At 39.7% G+C, this 16,578-nt stretch overlaps 1 protein-coding gene across 4 annotated transcripts in view; it reads left to right on the top strand.

Annotated features, from left to right (window-relative positions):
* SLC24A2 (solute carrier family 24 member 2) overlaps window positions 1-16,578 on the top strand; it is a 245,337-nt gene that overhangs the window by 135,238 nt on the left and 93,521 nt on the right. For all 4 annotated transcript variants that reach the window (XM_019415391.2, XM_019415387.2, XM_019415389.2 and 1 more), the window contains exons 3-4: window positions 13,728-13,766; window positions 16,349-16,457. In XM_019415391.2, the coding sequence (XP_019270936.2) occupies window positions 13,728-13,766; window positions 16,349-16,457 (148 nt within the window). The remainder of the gene's footprint in view (window positions 1-13,727; window positions 13,767-16,348; window positions 16,458-16,578) is intronic.

Below are 16,578 nucleotides of genomic sequence, written 5' to 3'. Positions count from 1 at the left end.
CGAATAGAGTTAGGCCATCTGCAGTGACATTCAGATCATTTTCCTGAAGACTTTGAACTAATTGGGAACTTGTCAGTGTGTGTAATATGCTTCGTGCTGCCGTCTGCTCTAGCTCTGTGCCAGAACCCAGTTCAGTGGCACCAGGCTGTCGATTGGATAGAATAGATGAGTCTTTTTGAAATTCCTCCTTTCTGTCAGTTAGCAGTTGATAATTTATGCCCTTGGTAATAATATCTCCCAGCTTCCAAAGGGTAAGCATTTTGAAAGCATTAAATCAATGGTTCTTAACCTTTTTTTAGGGTTGCACTTTTGAGAATCTGATGGCCACAGTGGATGCTCTTCTCCCTACCCCTGAAAATGGATACATACACAAAAGTTTACCATTTCAGGCATTTCACAAACTCCCCTCCTCAATCTAGACTGTGGACCCCACATTCCCGCATTAACTAGTTTGTATTTATGGAGGTCTGTATGGCTAGTATTGTTCAGCAGTAAGCTAACGCAGGCAGGAAAGGAGCACTGTGTCTGGAGCAACTTTTTTGTTTAATGAACCAAATGATTGTTGACCTGAGTAGGGAAGGGAAGGAAATCTTAGCAAATAAAATGGATGTTTTTTAATTAGGTTTTTCTTTCAATTCCGGTATAGCTAACATACAGTGCTATATTAGTCTCAGGTGTCCAGTGTAGTGATTTGGCACTTCCGTACATCACTCAGTGCCCATCACAAGTGCCCTCCTTAATCCCCGTCACCTATTTCACCCATGCCTCCACCCGCCTCTCCTCTGGTAGCCATCAGTTTGTTCTCTATAGTTAAGAGTCTGTTTCTTGGTTTGTTTCTCTCTCTCTCTCTCTCTCTTTTTCCTTTGCTCACTTGTTTTGTTTCTTAAATTCCACATATGAGTGAAATCATATGGTGTTTGTCTTTCGCTGATTGACATAACGTAAATATTTTGTTTCACATATACTTAATGACTAACTTTGGGGACAAAAGTGTAAATACAAACCTATTTGATCATGTTCTCGAAAAACCCATTACACGGTGTTAACCTGTTAAAGCAATGTCACCTATGACATACATACAAATGCACGAGCACATGGTATTATTATGTAGAAGAATGCCCATATCGTCAGAAGATAGCATGTGAGATGTGTAAGGGTGAAGAATGCATGACATCTTCACATTACTTTAAAATGACTCAGAAAATTAGAGATATAGATAAAGGAAATACAGAAACTGTTAAAAATTATTGAATCTAAGTGTTGGGACTATGGCTATTCACTGTATTATTCTTCAAACTCTTGTTTGAACTTTTTTTTTTTTTTCAACGTTTATTTTATTTTTGGGACAGAGAGAGACAGAGCATGAACGGGGGAGGGACAGAGAGAGAGGGAGACACAGAATTGGAAACAGGCTCCAGGCTCTGAGCCATCAGCCCAGAGCCTGATGCGGGGCTCGAACTCACGGACCGTGAGATCGTGACCTGGCTGAAGTCGGACGCTTAACCGACTGCGCCACCCAGGTGCCCCTTGTTTGAACTTTTTATTATTAAAACTTGGAGAATAGACACATTATTTTGAGAAAAATGTTTCCATAAGCACAGTCTTTTACTTTCAGACTGGATTTTCTTCATTCAGTTGAGCATCATTTTCCCTTAGGTCCAGTATATTTTTCACTGTGATTTAGAATCCTGCCCAAAGATGTCCAATGACAGTACTATAATTTAGTAAATGATAAACTTTCAGCAATGACATATTATACATTATACATTATATTATTATTATTAGCATTTAAGATGCTATCTGGGCAATACGCTCAGGTAGTAGGACCTGATACAAACTGAAGTACACAGAACAATTTTGAGAAGTTCCCAATGGTTAACACCAAGGCTTCAGAGCCAGCAGTAGTTACAAAGAAAGCTTCTTCAACAGGATACTCCCCATGTCACTGTCCCCTAATTCTGCAACAGATTTTTAATTCCAGTACTGAAAATAGTGCTGAATATTTGGCCAAGAAGATGGTGCTAACCATAATATCTATAGCTCCTGACCCTATTTGACTGTAATGCAGTTCAGATTCCCAGAACGTATCTTTACCATTTCTGTTACTGCAAGGCTGCATCTGTTTCCAAAAGTACACAATTTCCGTGATGCTATTGACAGATAACAGATAAGATATGCCCTAGGAGACCACAGTCACTATCTGGAACCAGAAATTTTATTTTAAGGCCTGAACCTTCCAACATCATCAGTCCATTATAATTTCATCAGCAAAAATAGAGCACTATCTTCACTTAATGTCAGACCTGTTTCATCTTTCTGTTTAAACTTTGTTTTTATATGATTAGAAGGATGCATGACACTAGAAGAATACAGTTTACTTTTAAAATCATGTACTTCTTATTCAAAGAAAAGCTAATAATTAGAGCTCTAGATTTCCTTAAATAGTTTAATGAAGATTAGATGGCTTCCATTTTCTGAATAAATTCCCTTCTATCCTTCATGGAAGGTGAATTCAGAGGATGTTTTATCCTTACTTAGGGAAAGCAAAGCGAGTGATGCCTTGAATCCAGCAAGTAAATACATGAAAAATGTTCAACATCATAAGCCATTAGGGAAATGCCCATTAAAATCACAATGAGATACCAATGTACCTATTAGAATGGCTGAAATAAATGATGATAATACCAAGGGCTGGCAAGAATGCAAAAGAGCTTAAGCACTCATACATATATTGTGGGACCATAAAATGGTATAGCCACTCTGGAAAATAGTTCTTTCTAAAACTAAAAATGGTCTTGCGACCCAGCAGTTGTATTCTTGGGCATATATCCCAGAGAAATTAAACTTATTTTTATGCAGAAATCTGTACATCAATGTTCCTAGCAGCTTTATTCACAATAGCCCCACACCGGAAACCATCCAAAGGTCCTTCAGTGGGTGGATGTGGTACATCCATACCACAGAATACCACTCAACAGTGAAAAAGGACTAAACTATCGATACATGCAACAGCTTGGATGAGCCTCAAGGAAGTTGTACTCAGTGGAAAAAGCCAGTCTCAAAAGGATAACATACTGCATGACTCCACTTATGTAATAGTCATAAAATAACTTAGATGAATACCAGATCTTGGTTATGGGGGTTAGGGATGAGGAGAGGGGATGGATATAGATATAAAGGGGTAGCATATGGGAAGCTTGTGGTAATGATACAGTTACATATCTTAAATGCAGTGGTGGTCACATGAAGCTATACATGTGATTAAATTGCCTAGGGTGACACGCACACCGTACACAGTCACAAGTAAGTGGACATATAACTGGTGAAATCTGAATGAACTCTATAGATTCTACCAATGTCAGCTTCTTGGATGTGAGATTGTACTGTACTTAATGTGAAATGTTATCTCGGGGGGGAGCCCAGCTAAAGGGTGCATAGGCCCTCCCTGCACATTTTTTTTTTTTTGCAACTACCTGTTAATCTGTGATTATTTCAAATTGAAAGGGTTTTTTTAAGTGCTTCCTATTACTTCCTACCACTTAGGATTGTGATGATGATGAGCATTTAGCACAGTATCTCAAGTGTGGTTAGTGCTCAGCAAAAGTCAGCAGGGATTTTATATATTAACTCTGCTGTTGCTACTTGATTGGAAGACTAGGTCTGAGAAGAGAGATTTAAACTAGAATATAAGTTCCATGAGAGCAAGGATTTGGGCTGTGCTGTTCACTGTTGTATCGCCATACCTAGACTAGTTTAGCACATATAAATAAGGTGCTCATGAAGCATGTGTCAAAGAGGGAACGAAAGAGTGATTTTGAAGATGAAGGAAGCTATGTGGCAAATGGAGCAAGAGGAAATAACTTGGTCATATCCAGGGTTGGGACACAAATAAAATAGCTAAAATAGTGATTTGCCAGGACTGCCTTCTGGGTAGGAAAGATAAGTGAGCTGAGAAGATGTTGAGGATAACCTTGAACCTCAGTGTGATTCTCACTTCCCTAGATTGCATCGGTCTTAGGGGGATGATTGAGAATTTAAGCACCTTCACGTCAAACCCGTTGTTGGGACTCCTAGTCCTTACCATGCACTCTACTTTTCCAGGGTGCTCAGGTGTATCATGGTCGGTGCCCAATAGAACTGTTCTTTAATGCCATTTTGTCCACTTATTACACGATGGCCTTGTTCCAATCAATACTTGCACTTCCGGCTAAAAGGGATCACTACCACCTTGTCCTCTGCCACTGGTATTACAGGTCCATCTGTGTTAGGCTACCAGAAGGAAGACTGGCTCTCTCAGGTTAAAGGACCCATGCAGTAGTGTCTAGGCACATGGTCCCAGGGACTAAGCCAAAGAATTGTTCATTGATGGCCCTCTGTACTAGTCAAAATTGTTTCTGCTGACCATGGCCTAAGCCTCAACACTGGATCCAAGCTCCTCTACTCTTTTCTGCCTCGGAGTGACTTTCCCACCTTTTTGAGCATCCACCTCCCTTGCAAAGCTCTAGACCCACCTCTCTGTAACTGCCAATCAAGACATCAATGTCCAATGTTGTTAAGACGCCTGTGTTCAAGAAGGTTACAATCTCAACCAAGCAGACAAAATGGCAAACACTGGCAATGCAGAATAACTGTGAAATGCCATTTCTAAAACAGGAGTTCAAAGAGCGGAGGTTTTATATTGTTACATTTCCACAAGAATGAGGAAATACAGGTCTGGTCAGAGCATATGTCTCAGATACATGGGAGGGGAGGAGTCAGGAGACAGTGAGTCATTAGCCGTATCAAGTAAGAGAAAAGTGACATAGTTCAGTGTTGGGCTGAAAAGAAGCCATTTGCCTCCAACTTTCTTATATTTGAGCATATACGCTAATTAAAAAATATATCTAATCTCACCTATTTATTATTAAACATGCACTTACTGAGAATCTAGCACCATTATGCTAGGTACTGTAGAATAATATAAAATGGAAATAAAAAAGTGGTCTCTGCCATCTGAAGGGTGTTCAGTAACAGGAAAGAGAGAAATGAGACAAATAATATAAAAGAATGAACTAGGGAGAAGATAGGGAGATAGACAGAGGGTGAATGGAATATAGATATAGCCAAGCAGTGTTCCAAGGGACCGCCATTGCTGTCCCACCTCCATGACATGAACGATCTGAGCTCCATCCTGGGCTCTCTTGGGAACAGGAGAGCAGGTCAAGAAATGGGACCAATTCTCAATATCAGTACATTTTCGACAGAGAATATTATATACTTCATATTTGTGCCCTTTATTGTTTTCCCACAGCTTAATTACATTTTCATTTGTATTAGTAACTATTTAAGTTGGATTTACATGATACACATTTGCTTCCTGGGAATTCCAAAACCAAGTTCAGCAAATCTGGCATCTCTCGTTTTCTGCACATATGGAAATTATATCAAGTCCTGTAGGAACCAGGTGCTAGCATGGTGCCAGTGAAATTTCCAGGATCACAAGTTAAAATGCGGTCGAGAATCAGTAAGTTGTATTAATGAGGTTACACAATACCTAGGAGATCATAAAAGAGAAAAGTTACATATACCCAAATCACAGAGTTACATTCAAATTATAGTCTTCTGTTCTCCTTAGAGTTCAGAGTTTCTTTTTTTTTATCTTAAAAATGTGAAAGTTTTTTTTAAGAAACTTTGTTGCCAATAATATTGCCAAAAATTAATCAGACTTCCAATTTTATTGCTTTCAAGATGCACTTTAAATATCTAGTGCCCTTTCCATCTGTTGGGTTTATAATTTTATAGACAGAATCGTGTTCTTTATATTCTTCATAGTTTTTGCTAGCTTCTCTTCAAACCAGAATGCAGGTTAAATGCATGATTAATAAATTAATCGTAAAGTTGATTGTAAAAGTTATGGCCAGACCACCGTTAATTCACTTAGGTACATCCTTACATATACCTCTTAATTTTAAGTGATCTAACTGCTGTCCTTTCTGTCTAATTTCATAACAATGTATTCTGGGATGTTAGCTCCATGAGGACAGAGATTTTTTTTGTCACCTCGGTGTCCCTAGAACCTGGAAGAATGCCTGGCATATAGTAAGTGTCCAATAAATATTATCAAATAAGTACTGTTAAATGACAGAATTTTTTGATTCAAAACTTGCTATTCAGAGTCTCTCATTGATGCTTCAGGCACTGGAATCATGATTAATTTTTTTTTTCATTGCTCTTTCCTTGAAACAAATAGCACTGGTCCTTCAAGTGACAGCAATAAATTGAACACTGGGGACACCGTGCTTCCAAATAAACTAAATATAGACTAGTATCATACATCCACAGTGATAAATGGGACCACAAGAGGGCCCCACTTTTCCCACCTACTGCTGAGCTATAAAGTCCTTGATACAAGTCAACCTGATATATGGATAAACTAATTTGCAGAGTTACTCAAACCTGTGCTATTGTGAAGGTCATAAAAAGTGCCTCCATGACCTTCAAGAGACAAAACCAATGTTGAAAATTCATGACAATTAATAGGTGAGTCTAAATAATAATGCTGGGAGAGACAAAGATAAGAAAATAACCTCTATTCTTTCTGCATTCCCAGGCATCAACTTTTTGTACCAAACAAGCACAAATAAAATCTGTCATTTTGTGTTCAAATCAATCACTTGGCAATACTATTTTCTTGCCTCCGTTGGAAGTCAGAGCTCATAAATAGCTTTTAATTTACATAAACTTTTTATTGTATTTGGAGTCTAGTGCCTCCAGTCTCCTTCCCGCAGGCCACTGCAGGGAAAATTCCACTTTCTTGTTTCTCCAGCACTTAGGCTCTGGAGCCCAGCTGTCTGAATTCACATCCCAACTCTGCCACTTACTAGGTCTGTGGCCTTGGACAAATTATCCAACTTCCATCAGCCTCAGGGTCCTTACTTACTAAAGGTTGCAGAATGGCTATAATACTTATTTGGGGGGTTCAATGAGATATTTATACATAAAGCACTTGGCACATATTGAACTTTCAATAAATGTTATCCATTATGACTGCAATCTGTTTGATTTGTGGCAGACCAGTCTGTGATTTGTTGGACTTCTCCTTAAAATTCACATCATCTTAGACACTCCTTCCTTCAAAGAAGTAAGGCAATCCAGACTTAATATGGGGGTGCATTGGGGGTTGTTTACTAGTCAAAGGAAATGTGTGACTAAAGCAGAATACCACTAACAGATTGTGTTCGACTGGCATATCGAAATGATTCGTTAGCAGTTGTGAGAATTGCTCAAGCGATACAGCAAAGTATATCAACAACATCTGGATTTGGGGTTGGGGGGAATGAGAGATGTCAGTGGCACTGGGTTGTTAATTCCCAAATTAAGTGAATTAACACAGGTGCTTAGTAACCTGAGTGCAGAAATAGGCGGAGGAACTTCCCACTGAGCTCTCTCCATTTATAAAGTGAGGATTACTGTCTTCTTTGTACCAACTTTATAAGTAAGATTATTTTCTTAAAAAGAGAGATAAGAAACCAGTCTATGTTTATATAATGTTTGACAGTAGTATATAAATGAAATAGACGATGGATGGATAGATAGATGATAGACATTCACATTACATATATGATACCTGCTCAGAATTTTTTGGTAATGGTATATATGATCAGTAAAGTTTGGAAACGCTGATAATATGCAATTGTGTAGATTTCAACTGATCAGTTATAATGCAATTCTGCATCATGAAGATCCCCTGTCCCCAGGCCTTACTGGAAATTCCTTAATTGTATTTTCTAACAATTTTAGAGTAGATCACAACAAATGCCCCATCTCACCTGTTATGAACAACTGCCCTCTCATGGGATAAGGTTTTTTCAAGCTTTGACTGGGACCTTGTTTCATTCTTTATCCAAACCATGACTTTCAACAGATGTGAGAGGTGCTCATACTGGACATGTTCACAGATCATTCCTGCACTGCCTGGCTTCCTGGATTTGTGAACTTGTAGTCCAGAATGTTACCTAATGAGAAAGGGCTCCAGCAGAAATTGAATTTATGGTTCTGATCCAGATATTTTCCTTTTCCTTCTCACGAGCAACTTCAAATGTTGAACAGAAACTTGCCGAGTTCCCGGGGTGTGGAGGGGTCTTTTGGTTCAGGCTTGGGTTCTGCCTTCTCTGAATTTTCCAGCCTCCAGAGCTTCCTGATCAAAACCAGGCCCACTATACCACTAAGGTATATGGGATATGAAATGCCGGCATAGCCTTGCCAATCCTATATCCTTCAGACTACGCCAATTCGTGGGACAGGGACATGGTCTGGAGCCAACTCAAGGAAGTATAATCTGTCGTGTCACCTCCTCCTCACTCAGCTGCCAACCCAGAATATGCCCAGCCAACCACCCTGCAGTGTCCTACACAAATCACCTCCCTCCATCCTGAAAAGTGGAATTTTACCCTTCCCAGAAGCCACTTGGTTCTCTAATCCAGTTCACAACCTTGGGCATGCTTTTGTCTTCTAATTTGCCATTATTCTCCCTTCTGACTCCTAATATGTATTGTAATGATGATGGAGCTAATCCATAGTGCTTACTATGTACCAAGCACTGGTCTAATCACTTTACATGTATTAATCCATTTAACCCTTACAACATTCCGAAATAGTTACTCCTTGTATCCCTACTTTACAGAGGAGGAAACTAAAGCATAGAGAGATTAAGTAACTTGTCCAAGGGCACACTGCTAATAAATGACAAAAATAGGAAAATGAATCTGGGAAGTGTGGTCCTGAATTCCATATTCTTAACAACTATAAGATGCTACTACTCATCCTGCATTTTTTTCTTCTCTTATGACGACTATTTAAAAGGCAAAATGCTGTTCCTTAACTGTCACTAAACAATTTCATTTTCACTCTCTCCATTTTGGGCCGTACCTATTCTTCTGAAATTTTTTCCTACTGTCCCAAATATTTCATGATCATGGGAATTAAACAAACCATCAAAAGGCTTTGCTCCAAGATGTGAGCTTCTGTTGCCACACTTTTTACTTAATTTCCACCCTTTCTCTCCATCCCAATGTGTTTCTTTAAACCAGAGTTGTGAAGCGGGTTATTTCTGTGTCCTGGGCTGCCACCTCCAATATTTCACTAACCTTTGAGATTCTTACTTCCCTAATGGGCAGAGATAGTAGAATAATTACCCAGCAACCAATGGTAGAAGTTATTTGAACTTAAATCTCTTAGTATTTCTTTTTTTAGGGATTTATTTGATCCCTCCCTCCTTAATGTTTTAGGTAGTGTGCTAAGACTGAAAAGGGAAGGGGACAGTGATGATTGTGCATCTGATTAAGTGGTAAGATTTATTTCCTTTTAGATTTTCAGTTTCGAGACTTCTGAAGGGTACCTTCCAGTCTTCCCATAGACTTTGAGGTTCATCTCTTTCCAGAAGAGAGGTTTTGAGGGGCATCTGATTGGCTCATTCGGTTTAGCGTCCAAATTCGGCTCAGGTCATGATCTTGTGATTCGTGGGTTCAAGCCCCACATCAGGCTCTGTGCTGACAGCTCAGAGCCTGGAGCTTACTCTGGATTCTGTATCTCCCTCTCTCTCTGCCCTCCCGTGCTCACACTCTGTCTCTCTGTCTCTCTCAAAAATAAATAAGCATTAATTTTTTTAAAAAAAAAAGAAAGTTATTGTTACAGCTGAATATGTTGAAAGAAAAAGGAGACAGTATTTCACACTTCCTTGTTAATTTCTTAATGAAAATCCATCTTTCCCCTCCACCCAACCTTTCTAAATTCCAAGACATCAAACTAATGTCAATTAAATATTGGATCAATATTTCTAATCACAGGCATCTATGTTTTAGGTGACGTTTATGACAAAATAATGGTACTTTAAAATTTTTTTTATGGACTTTACAGTGCTTCTTGGTCCTTGGCACAATAAATTCTGGTGCATTTCTCAGGATCTAGTGAGAGATTATAGTGGCAGAAGTTTATGGATGTTACTTGACTGTTGTGAATAATTGCTTATCTTTCTATATCTGATGGCATGCCACTGTCCAGAGAAGTCACCCCTTATTTTACACAGTTGTCTTTTGGCATGTGAAATCTTCCCAGCGACCCATTTGATCATGCGAGTGACGCATAGGCTGTGTGGCTATGACGCAGCTAAACTGTCATATTTGCCTGATGTTGATGTGTCTGCGGTGGAGGTGGGGGCCTGTATCTGGGGGGAAGCTCTGTATAAAGTCAAATCAAACACATTGTAGTCAAGGAAATCATCTCTCAACCAGTGGTTTCCGGGGGATCAAAGGAAGAAAGACAACTTAAGGATTTATGAATGAGTTATAGTGCTAAAAATACATCCTGAGTGGGCTAATGGTTTTATAATGGGGGGGGGGGTCCCTTTCAAAGCACCTAACAAATAGCAAAATTCCCATATAGAATTGGGGTTTCTGCCGGAGAGAATAACAGATATTAATGGCATCATTCCAGTTGTTCAATTACTCAATTACTTGCAGTGATTAAGGAGGAGGCCAGCTTACATTAAATAAAGGGTTGAATTATGAATACTTTCTTTTAAGTAAAAGATGTATCCCTTATATCCTGGCCTGGTGGATGTCCTGCTTTCATGAATGAAGAAGCAGGTCTGTGTTGGTGCACCACAGCTCCAACCTGTGACCCTGGGAGATGCAGTTTGTGAATTCTTTTAAATATTCCTCAAGAATTTCCGTGTATGTTCCCAATAGACTTAACAAATTTTTCCCGTGGCCAGCACAGCCTTTCAGCTGACCACCAGGGATTGGGCTTTCAAATTGCTACAGGCCAAATGTGCGATATGTTGGTGTGTTTAAAGTCAAGGGCATGCAAAAGCAAAAATGCATAAGAAGGCCAAGATTAATCCCCGAAGTCCCATGAGTCTTCATTTGAAGAAGCTGTCTTCTGTCATATACGATGGGTTAAAATAAAGTGGTCGGGGGTTCAGTGGCCCTGAAAATAAATTCACAACAACCTCAAGCCCAGATAGTGAGCTAAATAATTCAGTAGTTAGAAACACTGCAGGCCTATAAGCATCGGCTATACACGTTTGGATCATTCCTTTGTTGTCTTCACCAGTTACTTCCGGTGTAATTAAAACCCATTTAAAAATGAACTCCTAACATAATCAGCACCACTGCTTCACCATGCAGTGAAAGTGAGGCCAAGTCAGGTGAGCATGAGGGTTTACCAGTTGATGTAGGTGAGCCCCTAAAAATGAGCAGTTATCATCACACGACTCATTTTCCATCTCTTTTGCAACAGGGCTACATAAAAGGAAAGTGGAGGGGTGTCTTAATGGCTTCGGTTGCCATTTATATATATTCCTAAATATACATGCGGTAACCTGATGTATATTCATGTCCTCAAGTTACACTTCAAAGAAAACTAATGATGTCAACTTCGGCTGACATTCAACAGTGGGAGACTTTGTAAAGGATTTCAGACCTTTCTCTGCAACCAGTTTTTTCTTTGTAGAATCTATGTACTTAGGCATTTTCTTTCCATTTATTGTGTCTTGTGACCCGTCTTGCTTGTGAGAGAAAAAGGAAGTCAGTGGGGCAGATATATTTTCTCCCTTTCAGACCAAAAGACAGGCTTGATCTTTTTTCCTTCCTCAAATATTTTCTTTAAATATATATTTTTTTAAGGCACACCCTTAGCTGGTTATGGTTTTGCTCTTATAAAGACCACCCTGTTCTTTGCTGCATTTCATCCTGTCCCTTCATGTTCTGAAGTGTCACTGTGGTATCCATTCCAGCTCCTAATTATTTGTCTGCCATTTAGCCACAAGGTGTAAATTTGCTAACTGAAAAGGCGTGCTCTGACAGTTCATCTCAGTGTATGTCCAAAGGCTGAGCTTGCTGCACTGGATAACTTCCCTGGGGGAATGTTCTGTGGAATGTGGGGCCATTTGTTGAGCTGTCTGATGTAGAAGAAGAGAAAATGAAAGGACCTACCAGAGAGAAGCGGGATCATACAGTGCCTTCAGAGCAAAAAGGGAAATCAAAGACAAATTCCAGGTCCACATCAATCTCCAAGCATGTTCCTGGGGACTAGGGAATCAGCAATAGTTTCTTACTCGTATTTTTAGAGAAGTCTCTGAGAGAGAGCCCCAAATCAGGGGGTTATGGCAAATTTAGAATGCCCAAGGGCTGTGCCCAAAAATTATCACCAGTGGAAAACAGTTCTGTCTGGGCCTGAGGCATACAAGCTCTTCAAGGGCCTACAAAAATGTTTGGAACCAGAAGAAAAACATATATGTTGGTATTGACTCTAAAATCTAAAAAAAGTTTTCTATAAGAATATTAAATGTTTAATTGAATGTCTGCACATATTTAATATCAACTTCATTAAGTGCGAAATTTAGTCTTCTTAAAATTACATTATATGTGAAAACAAATTATGGATTCAGTTTCTCATGTTCCAAGATTTCAAACGTGCCAATCATAATTAAATGAATTACACATAGCCAATAACTTGAAATATGAAATTATAAGAATCCTTTCCAGTTTTTTACATGGAAATGTATATTTTAGGTGGGAAATGGGAGCATCTGAACATCCTTACATACAGACATGTGTGGTAGGACTAAAAAGGAGAGCCTAGGGTTTGTGAAGTTTCCAGAACAGCTCTGCATTGTGTAGTCTTCTCTGCATGTGATTGATTATTCATGAAGACATAAATTACCAAAGACACTGATGGGGAGGACCAGAAACTAGACCAGGAGTAGAGCTCTGGGTTGTTCCTGCTGTATGCACCCATAGTTGAGGTATAGGGGCAAAGGAGGTGGTCCAAGCATGAAGGTCACAGAGCACCTGTATATCATTAGAAAGATCACAGGATAGTGCCCTGGTTCTGCTGAAGGAGTGTGCATATTAAATTGACAAAGCAAAGCCATCCAGTTGGGTCATGTTAGAACTCTAATGTCCCTTTGTTGGAGTTGCATTCTCTCCTAACAGATGACTAGGCCCTCAGGTGCCCTTGTGTTTCAGTCGACTTTTCTTGACTTGACAAATATTTCCATTTTTAGAATGACAAACTTGAAGTGAGGGAGGCAGAGAAAGTGTAGTATCTGAATTCTGCGTGCGACGATCTTAGTCTTTAATCCGGTGGCCTAACTTCTTCAGGCTTTATTTTATTTACCCTATATGGGGTGGTTGAATGTGGATGCCCTCCAAAGTACTTGGAAAAACATTCTTCCTTGTGATCCCAACCCCCAACAATAACCACTGGCAAAGGTTTGGTATGATTCTTACAGAAATTTTTTTCGTTACATATGCTAAAGTATTGTTAATTTATTTTCCTTCATAACATGAGATGAAAAATAAGATTTTAATTGTTTTCACTTGAACAGTATATCTTAGATATTTTTGCATGTCTATACAAGTGTACTTACCTCATTTATTTTAATGACCACGTGGTAATTCCACTGCATGGATGGGCCATAATTGATTGAACTGCCCTCAGTTGCTGGGCACTTGGGTTGGCCATTCAACTTTGAGTGTTCAGGAGAATGTGCCATGTGCCTAAATAAACCACTATATATTGGCTAGTAATCTATACCTGTTGGCCCCCTGTGTTGGTTCATTCCTTCCCAGAAGCAGAAAGAACCAATCTTTCCTTATACTGATGCTTGTCATTAAATGTAAAACCTCTGTGTGATTCATCATTTATTTATTTGTCTTTTGTTTTTGCCTTTTTCTCTTACGCAGTCGTCCACAGCCAGGGACAAGGATGAGCCAGCTCTACCGGTAGGAAGCAGTGGCTGTGTCTGTACCTGTTTGTGTGCCTGTGGAGAGTGTGGGGCAGGGGAGGGAGGAGGAGGGCTCATGTGCTCAACAAACCATTCTCCCCCTTGGGATACTTAAACGGCTTAATCTGCTGATATATGTGTATACTCAGTCCTATAATTCGTGTCAGCTGTATTCTGATATTCACTGATGTTCAAATTATTTCTGGGACTAGATTTCAAAGCGTTAGAGTTCTCTCTTTCATTTGGCGTAAACTTTTATAGGAGTTGAAAGAGTGAAATATTTCCAAATTGCATCCCAGGGGATGTTGAGCTGATATTTGGGGACAGTGTGGGATCTAATGCTTGATATCTATTTTCTTTGTGTATCTGCATGCACCTAATTTTTGGCTAGAAATTTCTTTTGGTTCCATCAAAAGAAATGCTGCATGAGACCTATGTATTTAATATATACATAATACCCCAAAGAACGCTTTACGTTCTTCTGTAGATAGAATCCTTCGCTAATGATCTCCACAGCAAAGTTCTTCTAGTTTCCTAGAGCAAGCGTAGTAACGGTGGTTATGACAAATTATTAGCAACAAACACATTTACCAGTTCCTATCCAATTAACACATCACATTCTGTAATGTGCAACATGGCAAGGAAATGACCTTCAGAGTTTTGTGTCCAGCTGTCAGTGATTACATTTCAACTCTATTCGAGCCTCTTAACCTTGCCCCCCAAATTCTCTGAACCTTAATCATCTGAATCAAATAACACAATGCATTAAGAAACGTTACAGATTTTTAAGACTGAAAAGACTAGTAATAAAGATACATATGACCCCATCCTTTCTCCTGTAGGGCTCAGAGCAAAGACTTATGAGATTCGTTGAGAGCCCATAGGATATACCAGATCTGGTACTGGGCTAGAGATATAGACCCAATCTCTTCCTTTGAGGAGCTCGTGATCTGGTTCACAATTGAGACATCAGTAATCCCCTCTGATTCTTCTTCAGTCAAGAGTTCAGAATACGATTTCCGTAGAATATCAATGACAATAAAATCACACTAAGAAATTCAGATTTCTCCATGTATCTTACCCTGGCACTTTACCCATACTTCAAGTTACTGTGGGTTCCATGTTTGTCTCCCAGTGTGTGGACCATGATTGTTAGTAAGTATTCTACAAAATAAGAGACCTATGGGTGCTGTCCAAGACAACGGAGTGAACCAGATTTCCTTAGTGTTACATTTCGCGGTCCAGTGTGTATCTTAAAATGCTAATGGTGGCTTGGTCTAGGAGGCAGCACTTGCCAAATGTATTTGATTGTGAAGTCCCTTGTGGGACTCTTCTTGGAAAGCCCCCTTGTGAGTCTTGAGTGTGATGGTATATATTGGAAAACCCTGTAATGTAGAGATGGTTGGGAGACTGTAGGAAATCGCATTTTATTTTTACCTGGCCCCAGAAAAATTTTATGTTGAGATTTTGCATCAGAAGTTCAAAAAGCAATTAATTCCCTCATACCACATTACCTCCCTCCCTCTTAAATCCAGCTGCCTGTAAAGTTCAGCTACTTCTTAAGTCTCTTTCCCCATGAGAACTAGCACAGACTCAACCAAAGGAGGAGAAAGCGGTTCCTAGTCAGGATAAAAAAATCTATCAAATCCAGACGGTTTAGGGCTTCTTTTTTTAGACTGTTTGCTTTTGAAGATGCCATGAAAAGAGTTTGTAAGTAACCTCATCTCTAGAAGTTCTTTCTTCCTCTCTTACCTGTCAGTTTCATTTAATTAGCCAAAGACTCACACTAGTAGTTTATGCAAAAGGAGCCTCCCTTGGACGTCAGGAAGTTTTTCTGTGGACTCAAAAAGAGGTTCTTTCTCTTCAAATCTCACTTAATACACACCATAGGCTGTGGACCTCAGGGTAGAGATGAGGTGTCCCAGGAGATCTGCAAAGTGTTCCTTTGGGGAGTAAGGAGAAAATATTAGCTGCTCTATCATTTACTTTCTATATTCCTCATAATTTCTACTTTTGCAAATGTCTTATGCTAGACAGACTCATATTTTAGTGTGTGTGGATATAGAGACAGAGATGCGTAAATATAAGCATACTCAAAAATGTTATGGATGGGGTGCACGGTCCGAACATTTTAAGGATCATCCACTGGGTCAAATAAATTTTGAGAGAAGCAAACCCGAGATCCATTTCTCTATTCTCTGATTTTTGTCTGTGTGACTTGGGCACCTCATTTCACTTCTCTGAGACGAAGTTTCCTCATCTGTCTACAGGGAATAATGACCGCAGCTAGTTCACGGGGCTCATTTGGAGATTGAGATAAAGTGATGGATGTGAAGCACGTAGTGCACCGACTGGCATTTACTAAGCTCCCCTCCCCCACCCCGCAAAACATGTAGCAGTTGATTCCCTTAGGATGTGAGAAAGCAAGATTTGAAATGTACTTTGAAAATCTCTCATCCAGTGGTGTGTGATCATGTGACATCAATGGGTGCCCACCAGACCAAGTGAGATCTGACCTGTAATACACTTGCCTGTAGTTGCTGAGAACTAACAGCGTCTTTGTCTGGTTTCTCTGCTCAGGCTAAGCCACGTCTCCAGCGAGGTGGAAGTTCTGCCTCCCTCCATAACAGCCTCATGAGGAACAGCATCTTCCAGCTCATGATTCACACCCTTGACCCACTCGCTGAAGGTAAATGTCAGGCGTTTAGTCTGGGAGCTCGGTGGGGGGTAAAGGCGATGTGAAAAGGCTTCTCTTCAGAAACATGTTTATGCTTCCATCACATAAGCCTGCCAGTGTCCTCGTGTGGAAC

Source organism: Panthera pardus, unplaced genomic scaffold (assembly GCF_024362965.1).
Source record: "Panthera pardus isolate Hobbes unplaced genomic scaffold, ASM2436296v1 HiC_scaffold_20, whole genome shotgun sequence".
NCBI classification, from domain to species: domain Eukaryota; kingdom Metazoa; phylum Chordata; class Mammalia; order Carnivora; family Felidae; genus Panthera; species Panthera pardus.
Note: the sequence above shows the minus strand (reverse complement) of the source record. Positions and strands in the feature narration are given on the sequence as shown.